This window comes from Kogia breviceps, chromosome 3 (assembly GCF_026419965.1).
Source record: "Kogia breviceps isolate mKogBre1 chromosome 3, mKogBre1 haplotype 1, whole genome shotgun sequence".
In the NCBI taxonomy this organism is placed as follows: Eukaryota; Metazoa; Chordata; class Mammalia; order Artiodactyla; family Physeteridae; genus Kogia; species Kogia breviceps.
This window is the reverse complement of record NC_081312.1, coordinates 10517876-10543139: the sequence shown is the minus strand read 5'-3', so window position 1 is coordinate 10543139 and position 25264 is coordinate 10517876. Positions and strand designations below refer to the sequence as shown.

At 46.3% G+C, this 25264-nt stretch overlaps 2 protein-coding genes across 12 annotated transcripts in view; one reads left to right on the top strand and one right to left on the bottom strand.

The window, feature by feature from the left end:
• Positions 1-1530: 1530 nt before the first annotated feature.
• On the bottom strand, positions 1531-21669 carry DDX24 (DEAD-box helicase 24). 9 transcript variants are annotated; one of them, XM_059056137.2, is made up of 10 exons: positions 21403-21520; positions 20690-20787; positions 19347-20066; positions 11817-12365; positions 10587-10740; positions 9811-10326; positions 7487-7562; positions 5139-5327; positions 3598-3727; positions 1531-2084 (listed from the first exon to the last, which is right to left on the bottom strand). In XM_059056137.2, the coding sequence occupies exons 3-10, from the start codon at positions 20059-20061 to the stop codon at positions 1810-1812; spliced, it is 2604 nt and encodes an 867-aa protein (XP_058912120.1). In that variant the 5' UTR covers positions 20062-20066; positions 20690-20787; positions 21403-21520; the 3' UTR covers positions 1531-1809. The 9 variants fall into 9 exon arrangements, with proteins under 9 accessions (XP_058912120.1, XP_058912121.1, XP_058912123.1 ...); XM_059056138.2 differs by having other exon boundaries at positions 21209-21426; XM_059056140.2 differs by lacking the exon at positions 20690-20787 and having other exon boundaries at positions 21403-21669.
• Positions 21174-25264, top strand: part of LOC131752112 (interferon alpha-inducible protein 27-like protein 2) — a 16166-nt gene continuing 12075 nt past the window's right edge. Inside the window, exons 1-2 of one of the 3 annotated variants that reach the window (XM_067027837.1) lie at positions 21582-21601; positions 22662-22706. Coding sequence is in view for 1 of the 3 variants with exons in the window: in XM_059056143.2 (XP_058912126.1) it covers positions 21695-21702 (8 nt within the window). In the remaining 2 variants the exon portion in view is untranslated. Of the gene's footprint in view, positions 21703-22661; positions 22707-25264 lie in introns of all 3 variants that reach the window. The other 2 variants (XM_067027836.1, XM_059056143.2) reach the window with 2 other exon arrangements.

Below are 25264 nucleotides of genomic sequence, written 5' to 3'. Positions count from 1 at the left end.
TACCAAAGCTTCACCTCATCAAGTCAGAGGGCAAAACTGTCAGGGAGGCTGGCCCTGTCTTTTAAAACCTAGCTCTTTAACATGTTACCCCACAAAAAAGAATCTGCTGTTAGAGGGCAAGGACAGGATGTCACTGGACATCAGTGGATCTGTTTGGCCTGTGACAAGTGTCCTCAGGCCTCTCATGGCTCAGGTGCCGCTGAGGGGCCTTGACCCTGCTTATACTTCCGCTGTATCATCTGGAAACTGGAGAGTCCTCCTGCCATCCCCTGATAGCTATCACTGAGGAGCTTCACAGACTAGGGCTGTTTTCTTCTGCATTCTCCTCTCCCGGTCACTGGTGACACTGTGGAGACGGTCTCTGGCAACACTGCTGACTTTTAAAACCGAAGCAGTTTTCTGAACTTGCCTTGAGCCTACAAGGAAACACCCAGGGTTCTTATCCCAGCTCTGCCACTTGACTGCCGTGCGACCCTGAGCAAGTCTTGGCCACTCACAGTGAGCCTTCTCAACTGCAAGAAAGGGTACTAAGACTTACGTCCCAGGGCCTTGACGGAAAACCACGTGACAATCGAAGTAGATAGAAGTACCTAACCAACACTCAGTGATACCCGAATCTGACTTCAGGCCAACAACCCTGTTGCAGTTGCCCACAGGGACCGAGGGAACACAGCCGCCAACCATGAGGCCAAGGGAACGTCTGTTTAGAAGCCCAGACTTAGCTGTGCAGAAAGCAGTGGTTCTCCTGTGACTGTGGCTACTCACCCAGGCTGAGCCAGAGGAAGCTGTGGTGGCACCGGGAGGTCTCGGGTTCCCTCAGCACATATTTCCACCAGGCCCTGATGTAAGCGCAAGGACTGCCAGGAGTAATAAGCAGCTTCTGCTCGCAGGGAGCTCAGCAGGGTGCCGGAGACCAGCGTGGCAAGTGCTGTGAAGAGGCTGAGCCTGGGCGCTGTGGGAGCTCACGAGAGGAACACATCACCTCCTGGGTCTCGGGGGCAGGAAAAGGCAAACAGGCCAAGGAAAAGCGTGGACAGAGGCTCAGGGCAAAAGGATGGGGGCATGAGACCGTGGGCAGCAACGAGCTCCGTCACACAGAGGAAGGAGGAGCAGAGAGACGAGGCTGGAGGGACGGGCCAGGGCCAGATCCCAGGTGCCCCACAGCTAGACTCAGCGGACTGCTCCTGGCTTGCCCCGCACGTGGCTCTGTGATGTCACAGGAGCCGTGTTCTCTTGGAAGCCGGAGACGGCAATCTCCTCCCTGCCCACCTCCCAGCAAGGCTAAGACAAGACAGCAGCTGTGAGGTAGAGCTAAGGAGCTGTTAGGATTCTGCTGTGGAGAAAAACAGGAACACACCTGGGGGACCCAGGCAGAAGTGACTTTACAGTGATCTGTGAAGCTCACCAGCCTCTCGCTCTATCCACACCGTGCGTGCGGCGGAGTGAGATGCACCCCGCGTGCATCCTGCAGCCAGAGGACTATGACAGTGTCTCCCGTGTCCTGGCTAAAAACTCAAGAAAATGCACTGCTTCTGACCATTGTTTTTAATTGAGGAAATCAAGTTAACCATACAAGAAGCCTGTAAACCCTGGAATGCAGAAACATATAAGCTGCTACGTAGAATTCTTACTGTGAAACAACACAGATCTGCATGAGGTCTCTCCTGCTATGGGAGGTGGTGTGGAAGAAGGGAGATTTTCGTAACCGGGGCTGACAGCGGAGCGGAGTCGAAGGCGCGGAGGTTTTCCGCACGACCAGAGACCGCAGACGCGACGCGCGGTCGCCAGCGGACCCTGGCCTGGGGGCGGTTAGTCTGCACTCGTGCTTGGCTCCGGCTGTCCCTGCTGCTGCTCTTCCAGCGGCTGCTGCTTCTTCTTCTTCTTCTGTTTGAAGAGGCAGCTGAGCGCGGACTCACCATTTCTTGGGGCGGACACGAGCTCGGGCAGCTTGCCAGACTGAGTGGGATACTTGGTTTTCAGGTCATCTTTAAACAATGGTTGGGACAGTAAATGGCGCAGCTCCTTCTTCAGGACTTTCATCTGCTTTTGTCGCCGACGCTCTTCTTGCTGGTCAGCTTTTCCTCCTTGAAACACAAATCAAAATAGATCATGTTTACTATGACTTGTAGGAGCATTCTGTGTCCCTTGATGGATAATACTTGCGATGAGAAATGTTTTGGGACTCTTGGGGAGGAAAGCTCTCTGCAGAAACGAGTGTTGGCTAACTTCCAACACAGTTTAGGAGAACTGCTCAGGGCCACTCTGTCCTTTACTCCTCCAAAAACCCCTCTAAGACAGGAATTATCTTTATTTTACAGTTGAGGAAATCCAGGTCACTTGCCAAAGGTCACGGAGCCTTCTGTGACCTAGCTGCCAAATTGAGATTAGTACCCCAGTCTCCTGACCTGAAGATCACTTTTCTTCCTATGACCCACCCGCTGGTCGCCTGGAATTTGGTGACTGGATGGCTACAGACCCCTCAGGAGACAGTGAAAGCCACCTACGTAGCCCAGCTCCCCTGCATCTCCCTGCCAGCGCTGTAACTGCACCTGCAGAGGTGGACATGGCCAGAGGGCTCCATGCCAGCCTGGCCTCAGGAAGGGAAGCCAGGGCCTCACATCACAGCCCTAGCCCCAAGCCTGAGCTACCAGGAGGACCACTGACTGTCATCGAGCCGAGTGACCGGGCTCCTGGCTTCCATGGTGAGCAGACAGCAGTGAAGCCTGCCTCTGAATTTGCTGGCTTTGGCACCGAGAGGCCAACACCTCAGCTGAGCTGCCCACCTGGGGGGTGGAAAGAGCACTGGACCTAATTCTGGTGTTAGTTCTAGATGTGGTTCTACCACTTCTTAGAGTCAGGAGCTTTCCCAGAGCAAGGACCACACAGATTCATCCCCGAATCCTTAGTCTCTAGCATGGTTTCCGAGCAGGGCCTCAGTCAACACCTGGTGCTGGAGCTGCTTCCCTGCACAAATCGCTTCTGTGAGCCTCTAGTTCCCAAATGTATAACAATTCCTGCTCTGTTTACATCATGAGACTGGAGAAGATCAAATGAGATGATGACAGAAGTGCTTTGTCAGCTTGGAAGACAGGTGACAATAATTAATAACTTAAAATGTACCCAATACTTTCTATTTGCCAGGCACTGTTATAAGCATTTTATACTCATTAACTCAAGCCATCTTTGCAACCCTCTGAGGCAGGTAGGTACTGTATGACCTGCGTTTTATAAATGAGGACAGCCTAGGCACAACACAGAGGTTACGTACCCTGACCTGGCCACACAGCTAGTAAGGGATGAGGCAGCAGGCAAACACGTGCAGTCTGGCCACAGAGCCCGCCCGGGCATCACTGTGCCCCACTGCCTCTCCACACGGGGATGGAGCTACAGGCTCCAGACTAACGATGACCGAAGGAGGCAGAGGCTGAGGCCTTTGGGCTCATCTGAGATTAGGGCCTGTCACGAAGAAGGAAAAGGCATCTTGCCGGTTCTGATAGGACCCCTGGTGGTGGGGAGGTTCCAACAGACAGAAGTTGAAGGGAAAAACGAAAGATAAAAGCTGAATGAACCCTCCCTCAAGTCCATCTTGTCCCTTACCCTTATACATTTCTTCTTCCAGCTCAATCTCAAGGGCAGCCGCTGCCTGCTCAATCCAAGAGTTGTGCAGACAAGCCTGAAAGTTGTGATACTCAGCTTTTTCAATCTGTCGAGCTAAACGGATTCGCTCCTAGGGGAAGGGAACAGAAAGTATTCATCTGACAGTGGATTCAGGGCTCTGGGAAGAAAAGTCTCATTTAAGTTGTGTTTTTAAAAAAGCTCTTGAGTTCAGTGTTCAGTGAGATGCACCTCAGCTCCCATCAAAATGCATTTGCTTTGGTTCCTGATTAAAGCACAGAGGGCAACTGCTACTTTTGAGCGTGCACACACAAACCCCAATAGCCGGCTTTCCAAACCTATTCCCAAATAGCCCCTCTTCTTGGCAGCCCACCTCAGTCACACTCCTGACCTACACGTGTCAAAGGGAGCTGTTTCCCCAGACACCGCAGCTGGCTTCCACAGCTGAGCTGAGACCTGGAGACACCCCGAGAGCCTTCAGTTAGGGCCCCGCTCTCACTAACAGGGACAACACAGAACTGTCTCAGAACTGCCATCCCCCTCTTCCACACTGTCCTCTGCCAAAAACACTTCAGTTCTCCTTCTCCTGGGTTCTGGGTTCAGACTGCAGCGACAGGATACACCAGGAAAATGGGAAAGATCTTGTGATGTGGGGGACAAGAGCCACGGGAAGCCAGGGTGGCTCCAAATCCTCTCTGCATTCTCCGCCGCTCCATCTCCCCTCCCACCATATTCCCCACAGCTAACAGTCCTTTTGAGCCAGAGGAGCCAGCAGAGCTTGAACCATTCCTTGCTTTTTGCTCCCCCAATTCCTGGAACTCCATCCCTTCTTTACCCCTTCACATCTCTGCCTGCAGGAGGCTTGGAGGAAACTCAATCTCCTACCAATGTTACCATATACCCACCAGTCCACAGTGCTCCATTTGTACCTGAACTTCAGCCTGGACTCAACCTGCCTCACGAGCCAGTGGATTTCTATGGAAGAGAACCCACCCTGCTTTGGTGCCTGACACGCTGCAGCCAATAATAAGCAGCACCCACTCAGTGAATGTTTATTGAGTTAAAAATAAACCCCTGAAGGTAGGAATTACAGGCATCTGCTTCAGGGATGTGACAAACCTTTAGCTTCTGCCTCAGCACAACACACTGACCTCACTTCCCTACAACCCTCCATCCAATGGCATGTCCAGACAGCCACGCACTGCCCTTGTCCACGGGGCGGGGGAGCGGGCGATGGTGGAGGTTCCAGGGGCGGAGCGAAGGAAGGGTTCATTAAGAAAACTCCTTGCACTCTGGCCACTCAGCCTATCCTCCCTTCTGCCAGACGCAGTGCCCCCCAACCCATTTCTTTCTTTTCTTTCTTTCTTTCTTTTTTTTTTTTTTAAAACAAATCTCCCTGCTTAGCTATTGGTGGAACTACTAATTAGGTTCCGAGGGTGGTACTGCAAGAATCTCATAGCAAAGTGAGGGAGTAGCGCAGTCCCTCCCCTCCTTAGCACTGGGCTTCTAACTTTTCTTTTTACCTTGACTGCATCCATGTACTTTGTCTGCACAGGGAACAGCGGGATGTCCTCATCTTTCTTAAGGGTTTTGTAGATCTTCTTAAAGTTGATCACATCCTCAGGCCCAACCAGCATCAGGCTGAGGCCTTCACTGGTGGCACGAGCAGTTCGACCGCTTCGGTGGACATAAATCTCCGAGGTACGAGGGACCTGCCAAAGGAGGAACTGGGAGGTCATCGTGGCTATCACCAAGCACTGCTCTTCCCCTCAAGGCCAACAACCCAAGGCTGGACCCTCTTCCCTCTCAGCCAGGCAGCTAGAAACCTCTCCAGCGCTGTGGACAGATCCAGCCCTTCTCCCTAAGTCCCACATCCAAACTGTCCCCAGGTTTAGCCCATTCACTGTGCAGGCTCTGCCCTCCCATGCCCCCTGCCCTGGTTCAGGTCCTCATGACCATTCAACTGGCAATGGCAGTCACTTCTTATTTGGTCTCCAGTCCTGCCACCGCCCCCCTGACCCAACCCAGAGCCGCCAGTGTCATCTTCCTGAGTCAAAGCTCTGACCATCATAACCCCTCTACCCAAAGAAACTCTAATGGTTCTTCATTAACTCTGCATGGATGATTGATGATGGTAATCATAACCAACATTTATTAAATAATTACAATGTGCCAGGCAATTCTGAGCACTCTGCATGTATTACTACCCCATTTATCCCTCAACAACAATAACATGAAATAGATGCTTTCACGATTATCCATATTATAGACCGGGAAACCGAAACACACAGATGTTAAGCAATTTCCCCTAAGTTAACCAACTAAATGGTGGAGCCCGGATTCGAAATGAAGCAGTCCAGCTCCGAAGACCATGCTAACGCCTGGGCTATGCTGCCTCTACTCCAATAAAAACTGGATGTATGTGGCATGGGAGCTGACAATCCCTCCCTTCACACACCCATGGCACACACCACTAATCACGAACAGTCTACTCCACTGAGCCCCGGTAACGCTCAGCATCTCTTCCAATGCGGTGCTCCAACCACGACTGTCAGTGGCTCATATGGTGCTGGAAATGATGCCCTTCTCCACTCTCCTCTTCTAAATACAACCCCTTCTTCTCACTCCCTGTCAACTGCCCACTTCCACGTTTCCTCCTTCTCCTCCTTCCTTCTCTACCTCTACATGCCCAAATCCTCTCCATCCTTAAATGCCAAGCATCTTTTAGAAAGCACTTTCCAACCTCCTAACCTCCCAAACTAGCAGTTATCTCTCTCTCCGATTTTGTTTTGCAACTTTCTAATACCTTCTGCCTTAAATTACGGGTATGGTCATCTCATGTCCTCTGGTGGATGTGATACTTCTTAGGGGCTAGAACGGTATTTTGTTCATCTGGATATTTCCTGGAGACTGACCCAGACTCTTTCCCCCAAAGAGGAAGAATAAAGATTTGCTAAACTGAATTGGCGCCCTCAAAGACGGTTAAAAGCATGAAGGATTTAAAGGGGAGATAATCGTGCCAGAACAGCTCCCATTTATTGAGTACTTATACTCGCTAGGCAATCCGTCAGCATTAGCTCATTTAATTCTGTGATAACCCTATGGCGTAGGTAGTATTACTCCCAATTTACAAATGATGACATACATTGAAACCAGAGATACTAAGTAACATGCTGAGAGCTAACCCACTAAGCAGCAGCCAAGAAGCATTCAAATGATAGAAGTGTGGTTCTGGAGCCCATATGCCTAACCGCCACCCTATGCTAATCTTTACTAGGTACACGCGCTGATATTAATGTCGGTATCAACAGCAGCTAACATTCAGGAAGTGCCACCTGGCTTTCGAAACTCCTCACACATAATAACTTATTTCACCTTAATAAGAACTTAAGAAGTCGATACTGTAATAACTGCCATTTAACAAATGAAAAAACTGAGGCACAGAGAGACTAAATAACTTGCTCAAGGTTACACAGCTGGGATTTAAGCCCAGGCAGGACTTAATTACCACACTCTTTTATTTCTCTACAAGCAGGGTAATCATTTTACATGCTAAACTTATTATGCTCATTTCATGGAAGAAACTAAGACTCTAACCTGCCAACATTAAGTAGTCTGCCCAAGTCAAAAAGAAAGGGGCTATCTGATATTTGACATCAGACAGTGTCAAGAGGTTCTGGAGAATAACTCACCACGTGTTCCAAAAGTGGCAGCAGCCAGTTGGTCACCAGATGCTCGTGGTGTTCTCTGTTGCATGAGGCCTTGGGACCAACAACTCCTCCTCCCTCCCCTTCCTCCCTCCCTCAACACTTGCTTTAAAAATTCCCCACTCAATGTTGGGAGATGCCTACAAATTCCCTGATGTCCCTACCTGGTAATGGATGACATGCTGGACTTTAGGAATATCCAGGCCCCGAGCTGCCACATCTGTCGCCAGGAGAACACAACTGTGGTGGAGACAGAAAGCTCATTAATAACAACTAACGGCTGACATTAATCAAATTCTTAACACCAACTGAGTAATCTAAACACGACAATCCTTACAAACACTCTACGAGACAATACTATTACATATCTCCCTTTGACAGATAAAGAAGCTGAGGCTCAGAGAGATTAACTTCCCAAGGTATATACGGCTATTTAGTTGTGGAGCCAGGATCCAAACCCAGGTTTCACTGGCTGCAATCGACAAGCCACTCTCTGCAATAATAAAGACTACCTCAAGTGCATTAAATGGGGCCATACTCTAGGTCGGTGACCGCATCTCCTATCACCCGCCCACTTAATTCCCTCCAGTCACACAGGCGTCCTTGCTCTCCTCGCTCTTCCTCAAACATGCGAAACCTGCTCTTACCTCCCAGTCTGTGCACTTAGTGCACCTAAGGCCATAAAGGTCTTTCTCAGATATTCACATTTTCTTACTTTCTTCCTCTCTCTGCTCAAACCTCACCTTACGAGAAAAGCCTCCCAGACCACACACCCACAGTCTGCACAACTCCCTATACAACTTTACTTCTTAGCACTTAGCACCACTTGACGAACTGTATACTTACTTTTCAGTTTATTACCTCCCTCCCCTGGGATGTAAACTCCATGAGAGCAGGGACTTTGCACTACTCACTATTCTATTACCAGCCCCTAGAACAGTGCCAGGTTCACAGCAAGCACTCAAGAATACGTACTGGGTGATGTTTCTTTTTTCTTTTTTTTTTTTTTTTTTGCGGTACGCGGGCCTCTCACTGTTGTGGCCTCTCCCGTTGCGGAGCACAGGCCCCGGACGCGCAGACTCAGCAGTCATGGCTCACGGGCCCAGCCGCTCCGCGGCATGTGGGATCTTCCCGGACCGGGGCACGAACTCGTGTACCTTGTATCGGCAGGCGGACTCTCAACAACTGTGCCACCCGGGAAGCCCAGGTGATGTTTCTTAATGTAGGTGTAGTTTGAGGGGAGTCAAAAGCACCTGAGGTGTGTCTTAAAAACTAAAGATCTTAGGCCCTTCACGGTCCCCACTTCCTGCATCTCTGAGATAGTGCTGTGGAATATGATGCAAACTGAAGTTCGTAAAATATTAAACCACCGTTCTAAGTCAAGGTCAGCAAACTTTCTGTAAAGGGCCACAGAGTAAACTATTGTTGGCTTCGTGGGCGACGTCTGTTGAAATTACTCAACTCCGCCATTATAGCACAAAAACAGCTATAGACGATACATAAATAGGCCTCGCTGTGTTCCGATAAAACTTTACTTATAAAAACAGGCAACAAGCCAGATCTGGCCCATGGGCTATAGCTTGCCAACTCCTGATCCAATGAACCACTAACTCTACTTACTAACATTCAGAAGGAAGTGAACCACTTGTTCTCGAAACTCATCTGTAACCAGTAACCTGACAAAACAATGTGGGCAGAAGCCAATTTAAAGCCCAGCTTCCCAGGCCCTCACTTTGACAATCTGCACCATGCTGCCTGCCTGACCATCAGTCTGGCCCCAAAGCAGAAGGACATGACAGCATAAGCTCTGCAGTATGACAGGCTGGTCTGAGGCCCAGCTCTACCACTCGCAAGCTGAGAAACCCTGGGCAAGCTTATGTGCCTTTCTAAACCTTACTTTTTTAATCTATAAAATAAGAATAATGACAAGTGGTAAGTATTAAAGCTAACACTTAGCAAGTTCATACCATGTGCCAAGCACTGTTCCGAACACTTCAGATGCATAAATTTACTTACTCCTCAGAGCAATCCTCTGCCATAACTTCTATTATTATACTGATTATGAGAAAACTGAAACACAAAGAAGTAATCTGACCAGCTAGAAGTGACACAGCCAGGATTTGATCTCAAGCAGTCTGCTTCCAGTCTGTGCTGTTAACCATGACTCTATTCTTCTTCTCAAGGATGTTAGAAGTGAATGAATGTAATGTAATAATGTATCTAAAATACAAGCACAATACTTAATCTATTATTAAGTGTTCAATAATAATAGGTATTATTGTCACCATTACTCATTATTAAAGAAGTTTCTGTTGGGCGTTACCAGCAACCAAATGTACTAGATGAGAGTGAGCCTGCCTCACGCTGTGCAAAAAAAAAAAAAAAAAAAAAAGCTACCTTCTACCGAAGGCTCCCATGAGAGAAGGTAGCTTCTCGCCGTCCTGGCTACCTAGACCCAATGGCTAATCTGTGAACAGGCCTGACTTACTCCTGCAGATGGGCAAACTGCTCCAGGTTTCTGAGCCTCTGCTTCTGGTGCATGCAGGCATGCAGGGTCAGCGGCATGACATCCAGGGCTTTGAGGAGCCCAGAGAGGCGTCTGATGCAGGAGATACTGTTGGCAAACACTAAGGTGCGGCCTGGATACTGCATCAGGAAGTAGTACAGATATAGGTCTTTCTCATCAGCCTCACAATGGATCTTGGTCTCTGTCAGTGTCTCTACCGTGGCCTCCTTTCTCGTAAGGTCGATGACCTTGGGCTTGCCCCTCATGCCAATCTTCTGCATGAGGAGGTCAAGTTTGGCAGTTTTGTCGATTTTCTTAGCGTGCTTCTTGTGAAGGATTCGAGCAGGAGCTTGATGTACCAGGGTCAGCGTGGCCGAAAAAACAAGTGTCTGTCTCTTTGGGTTGTACTGGGCATCACTGAGCATCTCTAGCAGCTGTGAGAGTTCAGCAAAATGGCCTTTCTCAACCATGCGGTCAGCCTCATCGACCACCAGGCACCTACAGATCCAGACAGACCCACATCACCTGGTTAGTAGCAGGTAAGAGGAGTCATCCACGGCATACTCTACCACCCCACCACCCCCAGGGCCCTCAACTAATCTCCCTCACACATGCTGGGTTTTCTAAAGGCCCAAGTCTGGCTGGTACCATACCATGGCACTCTGTAACAGGGAGAAGGCATTGCACACTGTACCATGTCACCTGAGGTCCACTTCAGAACAGGGGGTGGGGGAAAAGGGGAGGTACTGGTTTCTCACCTGAGCTGCCGAAGGTCGCTCAAATGAGGGTGCTTTTCTTTAACTAGCTCCCACAGCCGGCCTGGAGTGGCAATCACAAGCTCAGGCTGGCGGTTCAGCATCCTCTGCTGTTTCTGTGTGGACATTCCACCAACCAAAAGAGCAGTTTTAATGCCTATGGTACACAAAACATAAGGGGCACTGTTATTCAGACTGATTGCTTATTTCTTCCAATGCTGACACAGGTGCCCCCAGATTAGTAAAGGCTGCCAGTCACCAGCACAGCTCCCCTCTCCAGGGCAGTGCTAAGAGCTGGCCTGCCCTGTTGATGCCATTGCTAGAGGGCTTACCAGGTCTTCTATGATCTAGGCCCTGACTATTTCCCCAACCTCATTTTTTTCTACTCTTTCCCCTCCAACCATACCAGTAGGGCTGGATTTGAATGCAGGGATGGTGACATCCAAAGCTCTGGAAAAAATGAGCAGTGGTGCACCACAGTGCTGGCAAAGATGTAACTTGTAGCTGTGACACACCTCCCCTAGGAGTTCCTGCCCAGGCCCCTCAATTAAAATTAAACTGAATCTCCTCTGATGGCTAGTGTTCTCTTCTCCTCTCTAATGGAGGACTTCGCAAGGTAGCCAGTATGGAAGGAACACAAAGGGTCATGCAAGCAAAACGCTTAGTAAAGTGCCTTGTAATACACAGTCAGAGCTTGATAAGTAACTGCTCCTTTTACTATAAAATTGAAACCCCGACTCTGCAGCCTTTCCCAAAGAATTCCCTGAAAAAGTTAAGTTCTAATGCCCTAAGGCAAGAGTCAGCAAACTTTTCCAACAGTAAACATTTTTAGCCCTGTGGGCTAAATGGTCTCTGTACAATTACTACCTCTATTACACTCTGCATTGGTGATGCAAAAGTGACCATAGACATATGTAAATAAGTGGGTGTGGCAGCACTTTATTTACAAAAACCCCCCCACAAAAACCCAAACAGTGGTTTGCCAAACACTGCTCCAAGTATCTACTGTATCCAATAAGTTAACTAATTTCCTATGCAGCTAGAATAGCATTAGTTATGTGTTATCCCTGGGAGAATAAAGAATGTGTCACTCAAACAGTTTTTCTGTCGGGATTAATTCTCTGGCAGAAGAGAAAGGTTTCCTCTAGAGGGCGGGCACAGCTGATTCACCTCTACCACCCCAGCTACTGGAATCCTTTCAGGCAACATTTATTAAACGGAATTAAACCTCACTTGTAAACTTGGCCACAGCATCAATGTGTTGTTTGACTTGAACGGCTAGCTCTCGAGTGGGAGTCAGAACGAGTCCAAGCAGAGGACGCCTTGGATGTGCGATTTTGCCACCCAATTCTTGTTTTAACTTTCTAGTCTGCTCTTCATCAAGCTTTTCCTCCTTGTGTTCATCCTGTTTGGGAATGGGCGTCTCCCTGACCAGGGAAGAAGGTCCTTCACCGGCATCGTCATCATCATCATCATCACAGGAGGGCAGCACCTGGTTTGAGACTGCAGCTCCAATCTTGGCTCTTGCCTGGCTGGGTGGTGCTCTAGCCTTCGCGCCAGCCTCACTGGGCAGTGCTTCACCCTCAATTCCAATCTCAACAGGCAAAGCTCCAGACTCAGTTCCAGCCCTGCCTGGTGATCCTGTCTCAACTCCAGCCTTATTACTGGTCTCCCCAAGTGGTGCTCCTGTGTTACTTAGAGCTGGGCTAGGCTTCTTCTTCACCTGCCACTGCAGCACTGCATGAATCATTGGAATGGCAAAGGCAAGAGTTTTCCCACTTCCTTAGAAGCAGAACAAAAAAAAAACAAAAACAGTGTGAATCAACAGATGTACATACTTTTTGCCTGAGATTCTATCCTTTACACGGAATAAGGGACCCTGAAATAGCCAAGTGCCACATTGACCAATCCAAAGCTCCTTCTACCCTACACAGGTATGCACTGCAACCAGAGGGCACCTGTAATTAGGAGTCTGAGGAAAATCTGACAGACTGGCATTGCGGGCTGAGGTCACCAATAAACTACAGACAAATGTCCAAACAATGAAACCCTAAAGAGATGGGCAAGTTGTGTGTGTGTGTGTGTGTGTGTGTGTTTGTTGCTGTTGTGAAGGAACACAAAATTGAAGGGTGAGGAATAGAAAATCTGTATAATACTTTCCCAAAACCTTTCTCTGGTAGGGAAGGTGGGAGTAAAAGAAAATTTTATTAGTTTTCGAGAAAATTTTAAAACTTTTGTCTATGCTTGAACATTTTCAAACTAGCCTTTGAATGTATATGCAGCCCAAGTATTCACACCATCTGTGTGGACAGAAACAAACAAACAAAACAAACCACTTCAAGCTAAGAATTTAAAGTGGTTCCAAAATTAAACTGCCCCAAGCACAAGTAAATAAGTGATCTCTGTATGAAGAAACTTTTATCACAGACCTCAAAGAACTCTCACAGATAATTTTCAGAGGAAAATGAGCATCTCTCAGGAACGAGGTACTATAAGCAAGAACTATAACAAAAAAAAAAAAAAAAAAAAAAGAAAGAAATCAAACTCACTCATAAACCTTCAGAGAAGAAAAACAGCACTTTTCATCAGAAACAACAAACGTTACAAAACAGTGCAATGACATCTTTATCTGAAGACCTGGGGAAAAAAATCTGACAATCTACAACTCTACACTTAGCAAAAATCTCTTTCAAAACAAAATGCAAAATACAGACTTTTGTAGGTATACAAAAGCTGAAAGAATTTATCATCAGCAGACCTGGTATACAAGAAATATTAAAGGAAGTCTTTCATGTAGAAGAAAACATGATATTGGCTGAAGCTCTGGATCAACACGAAGGAATGAAGAGCGCCAGAAATGGCGACATGGATAAATATAAAAAGTCTTTTTCTTATTAAAACTTCTTTAAAAAATAATTGACTATTTAAAGCAAAAATAATGACAATGTGTTCGGGGATTTCTAACACATATAAAGTATAAAACAAAAAGCACAAAGCAAAGAAAAAAATGGAAATATACTCTTGTAACGTTCTTGTACTATATATAAAGTAGTATATTATCACTTGAAGGTAGAGTATGATATACTGAAGACATCATCTGAGAACCCAAAAGCAACCTCCAAAAGGACATAACAAAGAGTTACAGCTAATAAGACAATAAAAAAGATAAAATGGTATCACAAATATTCAATCCAAAAGAAGGTAGAAGAGGAACAAAGGAATAACGAATAGCTGGGAGAAATAGAAAACAAATAGCAAAACAGATTAAAACCCAACCATTATGAATAACCAGGTGAAACGTAAATGACCTCAACACAATTAAAAGACAAGATAGTTAGATTAAACAGCAAGACCCAATTATATGCTGCCTATAAAAAACTCACTTTGAATATAAAGATATAAATAGGACAAAAGTACAAGTATGGAAAAAGATACACCATGCTAACATTAATCAAAATAAAGCTGAAAAAGCTACATTAATAACCTGACAAAGGAGATTTTAGAACACAGAATACTTCAGGGAAAAAGAGGGCCATTTCTTAATGAAAAAAGTGAACTCATTTAGAGGATACAACAGTCCTAAACATTTATGCATCAAATAACAGGGTTTCAACATTCACAAAAAAAAAACTAACTGAACTGCAAGTAGAAAACTATCACTCAAGAAAAAATAAAAATATTTCTAATATGGTACAGTAATTAAGTTCATAATTAAAAACCATCCTATAAAGAAAAGTGCAAGCACAGATGAGTTCTACCAAATACTTAAGAAAAATGCCAATTCTATACACACTCTTTCAGAAAATTGAAGGGAATACTTCAACTCACTCTGAGGCCTGCATTACTCTGATTCCAAAACCAGTCAAAAACATTACAAGAAGACAAAACTACAAACCAATATCCCATTAACAGAAATTCAAAAACCATCAACAAAATTTTAGCAAATCAAATTCAACAATGTACAAATAATACACTGCGACTAAGTTCAGTTTATCACCATTATCAACAAACTGAAAATGAAAAAAAAGTATATCTCAATACATGCAAAAGAGGCGTTTAAAAAAATACAGTAACGATTCCTGATAAAAATCTTTCTGCAAACTGGAAACAGAAGAGAATTTTCTCAACCTGATAGAGGACAAATAGGAAAAAGCCTACTGCTAACATCACACTTAATGATGAAACACTGAAAATCTTTCCCCAAAGATCGGGAACCAAGCAATGATGCCCACTATACCACTTCAGTCCCAATTGTGCTGGAGTTTTAGCCAGTGCAATAAATAAGACAAAAATAAACAAAAGGCATCCAGACTGGATGAATAATCATCTTTGAAGAAAATCCTATGTAATCTTCAAGAAACTAGTTGATGGTACCAAGTTGCAGGATACAAGATCAATATACAAATATGCAGATTTCTATTTATTAGCATCAGAAATAGGAAATCTTAAATTACCATTTACAAAAGCATCAAAAATATGAAATATTTAAGGATAAATCTAATAGATGCGCACACATTAAAAACTACAAAGCGCTGCTAAGAAAAACTGAAGACCTAAAATAATGGAGAGCTATACCACATTCATGGACTGGAAGATTCGATATTGTCCAGATGTCATGTCCTCAGTTGGCTCTATAACCAATGTAATCCCAATTCAAATACCAGCTGACTTTTTTTTAGAAATGGAAAAACTGACTCTAAAATTCACTTTGAAATGCCAAGGGCCTAGAACAGCCAAGATAACTTTCGTAAAGAACAAAATTGGAGGACTTATACTACCTGATTTTAAGACTTATTCTAAAGCTACTGTATCCAACATAGTGAGGTATTGGGAAAACAGTAAAGATAGACAAATAGATCAATGGAAAAGAAAAGACTCCAGATGTAGACCCACACCTGTATGGTCACTGATTTTCAAAAAAGATGCAAAGGCAATTCAGTGGAGAAAGAGTAGTTTTTCAACAAACGGTGCTGGAATAATTAGATAGCCACATGCAAAACAAAACAAAACCTTTGATCTGTATTTCTCCCCATAAAGTTAACACAGGAAGGATCAGACTGAAACACAGAACCTAAAAGTATTAACACTTCTAGAAGAAAACACAGGAGAAAATCTTTGTGATCTTGTGTTAGGCAAAGGATTCTTAGGTAAGCACATCTGTAAAAGAAAAAGTGATTCATTTAAACTTCATCAAAATAAGTAACTCTTGCTCTTCAAAAGACACTGTAAAGAGAATGAAGAAATAAGCCACAGACTGGGAGAACAAAATGCACATCACGTATATGATAAAGGAGGTGTATCCAGAATATATTATGAATTCAATAGTAGGAAAACCACAACCCAACTAAAAAGAACTAAACAGACACCACCACAGAAGATAATATGGATACAATTAGGCACTCGAAAAGATACTGCTCAAGGAGTCACTAGGGAAATACCAATGAAAGCCACAAGGAAATATCACTAAAATTTTTAAAGTCTAAATCAAATTAAAGACTGACCAAACCAAGTACTGGCAAGGACATGGACCAATCTGAACTCTCATAACCTGGTGATTATGTAAAATGGTACAATCACTTTGGAAAACTCCTAAAAAGTTACATTTACCATAAGACCTAGCCATTCCACACTTAAGTATTTACCCAACAGAAATCAAAGCATATATCCATACAAAGACTTTTACACCAATATTTCTGATAGTTTTACTTGTAAATGCCAAAAACTAGAAAGAACAGAACTATCCATCAATAGATAAACAAACTGCACTATATCCATACAGTGGAATACTACTCATCAATAAAAAGAAATGAACCATTGGTATTTGCAATAACATGGCTGAATCTCAAAGTATGCTGAGTTAAAGAGCAGACACTCTCCCTCCCCAAAATACATATTGTATGATTCCATTTTAAAATCCTGGAAAATGCAAACTAATTTAGAGCGACAGAAAGACTAACAGAGGTTACCTGGGGATGAACAAGGAGGGGAGCCTAGGGAAGGAGGGATTATTAAGGGGCCCAAACGTCTTTTGGGGATGATGGATATATATTCATTATCTGCACTGGCAGCAGTTTGCCCACAGCCCCAAAAGTCTTTGAGGCTTGGACCTGTGGATTCACAGCATTCCATAGAAATAGCCTGAGAGGAGCTGTGGTATAAATCCAAATGTCAATCTCTAGCCAAAGTGGCTCACATCTCTCCTCTGCCTTCCAGAAACAGACTTCCAGGCCTCGCTGCACATACCGAAGCAGTGTAGCAGAATGCTCAACAGCACATAGACCTAGTCTAGAACTATACAAGCACTACCACTTTTCAATGGGACAGTTTTAGGGACACTGTCTACCCTCTGTGAGGCTGAGTTTCCTCTTCAGTAAGATGGGAATAATACCGGAACCTACTTCAGGGTGGTTTTGAGAAACTGAGTTCATGCATGTAACATGGGGCGTGACGTATTTTAAATGTTAAATAAATGTTCTAAGCTATTACTGTTACCTCCATCCCCCTTTCCTGGGCTTTCCTCCCTCTTCCATCTTTATGACTCTTATACAGGACCTCACCTCAAGTTTCCTGACCACTCTTCCAGAAATCCAAGGCACAAAGTGTCTAGATCAGGGGTCCCCAGCCCCCAGGCCACGGACCGGTAGCGGTCTGTGGCCCCTTAGGAACCAGGCTGCACAGCAGGACCAGGCTGCACAGCAGGAGGTGAGCAGCGAGTTAGCGAAGCTTCATCTGTATTTACAGCTGTATTTACAGCTCCCCATCGCTCAGATTACTCCCTGAGCTCGGCCTCCTGTCAACATTATAGTGAACTGTATGATTATTTCATTATATATTACAATGTAACTAACAATAATAGAAATAAAGTGCACAATAAATGTAATGCACTTGAATCATCCTGAAACCACCAACCACCCCCCCCTTCCATGGAAAAACTGTCTTCCACAAAACCGGTCCCTGGTGCCAAAAAGGTTGGGGACTGCTGGTCTACATGGTCTAGCTCTGAAATGGATCAGGACTCTATGGTCCTTCCCACCCATGTCCTCTGCCTGCCTTTTGTCTGTGGAAAAACTTCAGCCAAAGAATAAGTTTAATCAGAGAAGTGAGAAAATGCAGAAGCAAAGGAAAGCAGTCCAACAAGACTAAATAATAATAGTTTAGTCAATAAGCATAGCTAAGGACCTTTAGTTCCTTCTCAAGGGCTATAGATAATATTCTCAGCCATATCCTGTGAGCTGTCTTGTAGATACCCTCTGTTTATCTACAGATAAAATGCCCACCAGGTGGAAAAAGTTAACTACATGATGACCAGATTGTAGCCATGACATAAGCCACCATTCTGAGAACTGGCCTCAAGAAAATGGAAACAAACCGACCCTGGAACTGAAGATTAACTGTACTTAAAACAATGAAGATGATGCTAGTCAGCCCACCAATGACCCATTTCAAGGTGACTGTCAACAGCTGACTGTGCTGTTTCTGCATGTGCCCCCCCCCCCAACTATAAAAGCTCTTGCCCACTGGTTGGCGGGGGGGTCGGCTTTCAGACAGGAGCACCCCCACACACAACCCCCGCCTCCATTGCTGGCATCCAAAATGAAGCAAACTTTCCTTTCACCAACCTGGCCTCTTTATTGGCTTTTGAGCGGTGAGCAGCTGGCCCCCACTTTCGGTTACAGTTCTATGCCATACAATATAGTAGCTACTAGCCACATACAGCTGTCAAGCACTTAAAATGTGGTTACTCTAAACTGAGACGGGCGGCAAGCTGAAAATACACATCAGAGTCTGAAAACAGTATAGAAATAAGAATGTAAAATATCTCAATAATTTTACATTCATTGCATACTGAAATATGCTATGTAATTGGTTAAATATATTGTTAAAATTAATTTTTACTTTTTAAGAACCTTTTTTAACATGGTTCCTCGGAAATTTTACGTTACATACGTGGCTCACATTACAGATATATTTCTCTTGGTTGTTTCTGGTCAGGTTAGACTGACAGCTCCGGGCGTGTATTTTTGCTCCTTTCCCCCATCAGTAGTTTAGTCTCCCCAGGGGGAGTCTACCTGTCATCGCTTCACAAAGTCTCAGATGGCCCAAGGAATGGGGGGTCTTTAAACAATGCCTAGTGCCAACAGTCACCTCCTGCCCAAGTCTGCCTACAAAATCCACCCAATAGTTATCACAAACTCAAATCCTTCCGATGCCAATAAACCCACCAACTCCCAATGCAGCCCTTTTTATCTTTGGACAACTCTTGCGAATGAGACACTTCTTCCTTACACTGATGAAGATCTCCCTCTCCAGAGGGCTGATCTTAGCCCTACTTTACCCCTGAGCCATTCAGAAAAGGCTCAAGACCTGGAAAAAAACTACCATTTGCAAATCACTTACAATGCACTGTGTAAATTTTAGTTTACTATTGTTTTTTGTTACTGGTTTACTATTGTGTAAATGTATAAATTTAGTAGGCACTTACATTTAACCCACATAGCAAAAGAAGTAGGTACTGCAGTTGTCTATCTCCATTTTATAACAGGGTCTACAGGGCTCAGAGAAATAAAGTGATCTGCCTAGGGCACCAATCAGGAAGTGGCCTATTTCAACCCAGAGCTAGCCGACTTCTAAAAACCTTCACTCAACAGTGCTTTTGTGGTCATGCTCCCAACATTCCCTTCTCCCAGCCAACCAGCCTGTTAGCAGCCACAAGCTCAATCCAGAAGCAATCTTGCCCTGGCCTCCAGATAAGGATGCCCTTACCTGTCTCAGCAGCCCCAAGGATGTCCAGTTTGTCACGAATGGCAGGTGCCAAGGTCAGAGCTTGGACTGGTGTGGGGGCAGAGAAGCCTAGAAAGCTGAGCGCTCGGAGAACTGGCTTGGGTACAAACAGATCTTTCCAAGCTGATACATCTGCCTTGTGATCATGCATTTCAGGCATCCAGGTCTTTGCTTTTTTGGGCACCTTTGGAGTAGTACCCTGGGAAGGCTCTGATTTTTTTTTCCCTTTCTTGTTCTTCTTTTTTGGAACCGTCTGGGCCGGGCTTTCTGATGCCATCTCCCCTACCTCTGGATCAGGACAAATTGTGCCATCTCCCTGGGGCCCTGGCTCAGTATCCTTGCCCTCAAACACTTTCTGGGCACTGGTTCCTTCAGTTTCCACATCTTTACTCTTCTTCAACTTCATCTTTTTCTTTGAGGAGGTAGACTCTCCTTCCTCCTCTCCTTCTGAAACAGCTTGTGCCTTTCTCTTCTTGGGCTCCTCCTTTGAGAAGAGACTGGAGGAACTCTCCGCAGAGGAGACCAACTGATAATCCGTCAGTTCCTCAAAGCACACCAAGTCATCCATCTGTCCGCCTGCAAACACATTTGGGTCAATCTTCACCTGCTTCCATTTTCCCACAACTTTGATGCCCTTCCTCTGAATTCTGCCATAGTTTGGTGGCTTTGGCCTCGATTTTTTCTCTTTCAACTTCATGGTTGCTGAAAAGGAGAGAAATGTTCCATTAGATTGGCAGCTGAGAAGCACAGGGTTCTGAGGCAACAAATATTTTGTAAGCAGCCTATAGAGTATCAGGCCCTGCAAAGAAGTGAAGACACAAAGATGGCTCTAACGCTGATGCTGCCAGCTAGAGAAGATCAAAGAAGGAAAGAAATGTACCCGCATAGTGGGCAGCTTGGCCTGCAACAGAGGGGACACAGGAGGTGTAGCAAAGACATATGAGCTAGATCTGGTTTGGATTCCAGATCCAATACTGACTGCTTGTGTGCCCTTGGCAGGTCCTGCTTAATCCTCTCTGAACCTCAGTGTTCTCATATTTTAAAAAGGGGGGAGGGGTTTACTAGCTAAGTCACAAAATGTTCTCTGCAATAAATAACATTATGTAAAGCATGGAGGGTGAAGCCTGCCACACCCAAGACATTCTGAAGGCTGAATAAGAATCTGCGAGGGGGTCGCTGGAGGGTGGGTGAGGGGGACAGCTTTATTAAGAGTGCACAGAGCCTTCTTCCTTCTCAAGCCTTTGCCCCAAGAGAGCAGATGCGTGCCTTTGCCACCACTCTGGCCTTTGCCAAATGGCCTAAAACCCAACCAGCTTTTTCATTACCTTTTAAGTGATTTAAAAACAAGTGATCTATGTACAAGTCGTCAGACTTGAAATCGAGCCACGTTCTCCCTTTTCAGAAAGGCCGAGAAAAACAGATCCTGTGGAAAGACAAAGGGAAGCCTTGGTTCAAATCTGGACCCGTCACTGGCCAGCTCTGGGTCTGGGTGCACGTATTAATCACTGTGAGCCTCAGTTCCTCGTCTGGAAGATGGGGATGATGAGGATCTGTGTCTCTTTGGAACGTCACGCGAAGACAAAAAGGTGACGCACGTCCGGAACCGCTCAGCATGGCGCCCCGACGGCAAAGCAAGCCAGAGCGCAACGAAGGTTCACCCCCAGCATCGGCTCCGCCGCGATCACAAGCAACCCGGATCAACGACGGGGGGAAGGGGGGAGGCACATGGGGGCGGCACATGGGGGCGAGGACGCGGACTGCGACCCGCAGAGCAAGCGGGCGGGGTCCCTCCTCCTGGCGCCCGGCCAGACGCCCGCAGCTGGCGCCTCGCGTCAGGCACGAACCTGCTCACGAAGCAGAGAAACCGAGGGGCCCGCGGCGCAGGGTCGGCCAGGCCGCTTGACGAGGCCGGCGGCCGCCCTCTCTGGTCCCGAGAACCCAACGGCCTGGAGAGCCCCGCGCTGGGAGGCCGCCTCCAGCTCCTCTCAGGTGCCGGGGCCGGCCCCAGCCCCGCTCTGGATCCGGCCTCGGTACTCACCGTGTACGGACGCCGACTAACCGCCTCAGACTCGGCTGCACCAGCACTCCTCGGCAGCGTTCACCGCAGTTCCGGGGAGGGGCTTGCGCTCACGCACGTGTGCGCGTTGGGAAAGGAAGTCCCGCCCCCATTCTAGACCCCGCACTTAATTCGCTGCGCGCGCCGGGCTTCGGCAGTTCCGGTACTGAGCCCGCAGAAGGTGAGTGCGAGGGGTCTCGCAGATCGGTCCTCCTTTCAGGCAACAGTGGAACCCGCCGTACTTCCTTTGTAGGGGCTCTGTTCTAGCTCATGTATGGGAACGTAAGTTCTTGTATTCTTGCTTTGGTTTTAGCGCAGTGGCTGTTTACGTACTGGCTGTGTGCCTGGAGCCTCGCAAAAATTTTAGCATTTAATTTACAACTCAACCAGCCTGTATTGGAGGTGTTGTTTTCCGCAGGTTTTCATGCCTCTCCTGTTGCTCACTGATGGTTGGGGAAGGTCGGGCTGCCTCCAATAATCAAGCTAAACTGGGTCCTTTGTTATATGCAGAGAAATCAGCTTCACGGTAGTTACTCTTTTTTTCGATGTGGGGATCACCAGACCATCTGGGAAAGCTTTCCCATACACTGTCTCTGTGTCCGGTGACTTTGGGAAGTCCTAAAGGACAACGGGGGAATTCACCAGGCTTAGGTCGAGTGAGCCTCCCCACCACCCCGGAGCCACCGTGGGACACAACTTAACTCATTTCTTGGAAAAACTTGCCAGTGTGTCCCCAAGAGCCTGGGTGGCATAGTCTGTGCCCACCTGGTGCCTGAAGTCCACAGAGACTGCACTTCCTGTGCCCCGGACTTCCTCATAGGTACTTTAACATCTGGCTGTTCACTTGTATTCTTTAATATCCTTTGTAATAAATCAGTAATGGTGAGTAAAGTGCTTTCATGAGATGTGTGAGCCTTTTGGCAAATTATCAAACCCAAGGAAGAGGTCATGTTAGTGAACGCAAGTCTGTGTGCCTGACGAAGAGTGAGGCCAAGCAATACCGAAACGTCATTTTGGAGCAGAGAAAGGTATATTGCAGGGCCTTGCAAGGAGACGGGTGGCTTATGCCTTAAAAACCCAGAACTCCCCAAGCTTTCAGCAAAACCCTTTTATAGGAGAAGTGAGGGAGGGGCGTGGTTAGTGGTTGGAAACTTCTTGGTGTCACACCCTTTGTTCTTGAGGTCAGGTCACCATGTTCCTGTAAACCTCCACCGAACAAATGTTATTCTCTGTTCTGACAGGAAGGGCAAGGTCCCAAGGCACAGCTTTCACCTTCCGAGGTCCAGGTACTGCTTAAGAGGAGGGGGTCCCTGTGCAGACAGGTTACCCTGCCCGGGAGCCTTAGTCCAGCACCCAGTCTGGGTTCTCCCACCAGTGTCCAGGCCCCGCTAAGGAGGCAGATCTCAGCTGGTGGTACCCTCTGGGCCAGGTCCCCAAACCCTGCCCAGCCGTCATCACTAAGGGACCCAGGCGCCCAGAACCCCAAGGGCCCTTAGGCTCCTCAGGCCGCCCAGACAGAGGCCGGTCCCATGGACGGTGACCCATGGAGACCGCTGCATGACCAAAACAACCCAAAAAACCTGTTCTGCTTAAGTTACCTAGAGTGACTTCTGTTATCTGCAGCCAGACTCTGACTAACAGGTGCATGGAACACACACACACACACACACACAAAGTTATCTCTTTTAAAAATTATTTTTAGTATTAGCAGATTGAACACATTTTCAAATATTTATTGGCCATGTATAATTCTTTTTTTAGGAACCACCTCTTCTAGTCTGAGTTCCTTTTTAAAGACAGTTCTTTTGAAAAAATTGTTTCATAAGAACTTTCTTTACATTGGGGATTCTAATGATGCAAAGGGTATTGGGTTTTTTTTTTTCCTCTCAGTAGATTACATGTCTCTTACCCTTGTTTGTGGTGTTTTTAATGTCACATGTCGTCTGATGGTACCAGTCTCTTCTGTTCCATAGGTTGTCTTTCTATAGCTGTCTTCTAGTGACAGGAAATTCAGGGAAACCAATAGGCCTGTTTCTCCAGGAGGGGGATGTCCCTCATGCCCTGAATTCCACCAGGAAAGTAGGTTGGATACCAAGTGACGTGGAGGAGGGGCTCCTGCAACCTTGCTCTGAAAACCTCTCCCCTCTGTGTCCCATGGACAGTATCACCCAGTATCTCAGGGAAAACTGGAGCGGTTTTTGCTGAGCTGTTTGGGGCTGTTGTCCTAAAGCTAAGCAGGGGTGGGGGTGGGGGACAGACAGGTCCTAGGTCTGGTCCCTCATGTCCTTGTCTTGCATGAGGGACAAAGCCTCATTTCCCAAGACATTCAAGCATATTCCAAGCAGAGGCCTCTTCCACCCCTGATTCTGCCCCTTCTTTAATTTCCTGCTCCTCCTTTAACCCCCAGCTTCACGCTGAGATTCTCACTTTCCCCTTTTTACTCCTTATTCATTCTTTCATTCAAAACACATTTTGGGGGGGCTTCCCTGGTGGCGCAGTGGTTGGGAGTCCACCTGCCGATGCAGGGGACATGGGTTTGTGCCTCGGTCCGGGAAGATCCCACATGCGGCGGAGCAGCTGGGCCCGTTAGCCATGGCCACTGAGCCTGCGCGTCCGGAGCCTGTGGTCTGCAACGGGAGAGGCCACAACAGTGAGAGGCCTGCGTACCGCAAAAAAACCAAAAACCAAAAACCAAAAACACATTTACTGGGACTTCCCTGGTGGTCCAGTGGTTAGGGCTTCACCTTCCAATGCAGGGAGTGGGGGTTCGATCCCTGGTCGGGGAGATAAGATCCCACATGCCTCGCGGTCAGAAAACCAAATCATAAAACAGAAGAAATATTGTAATAAATTCATTAAAGACTTTAAAAATGGTCCACATCAAAAAAAAAAAATCTTTAAAAAAAGTATTTACTGAGCTCCTGACCCAGGGGAAGAAGACAGACAAATCTACACTTTTCATGAGACTTATTCCACTAGGGCTAAGGAACAGAAAGAAGTAAATGTAATAATAGCACCTATTTTGTGAGTGCCTATGTGCGTCCAAACTAAGGCACATCAAGGGTAATTCACTTGCCAAAGGTCACAACTAAGGATTCCAACCCAGGCACTGGTCAGAGATCATGCTGTTAACCATGAACCCATACTGCCTTCTTGGTTATTACAATACGAGATTAGGGCTCTGTGCCATTTGTCAGCCAAGGTAAGATGTTTTGTGCTATAAATTTGGAAGTCATGGCAGGCAGGGCAAGGATGATCTCATACAAAATAAAGTTCACAAGAATTGCAGTTGAGTTTTATAAAAAGGAGGACTATGGATTTCTCACATATCCAAGAAGGGATTTTGAGGGAAAATAATGCTCCCCCAGGAGACTCAGCCACGCAGGCCTCATCCTTGCATTAGCATGCAAAGGTGAGTTCTACCTGGCACCAAACCTGGGAAGAGATAGACTCACTTCCTCCTTGGACTTTTGGGCTTAGACGTCATCCAGCATGCAGGGGATGGAAAAAGATATTCCATGCAAATGGAAATCAAAAGAAAGCTGGAGTAGCAATTCTCATATCAGACAAAATAGACTTTAAAATAAAGACTCTTCCAAGAGACAAAGAAGAACACTACATAATGACTGAGGGATCAACCCAAGACATAACAACTGTAAATATTTATGCACCCAACATAGGGGCAACTCAGTACATAAGGCAAATGCTAACAGCCATAAAAGGGGAAATTGACAGTAACACAATCATAGTAGGGGACTTTAACACCCAGCTGGTGTCCTCAGCAGCCTCACTACCTGCAGAACTTCTGATACTGCTTCCCAGACAGTGACCTCCCAGGGTAGGC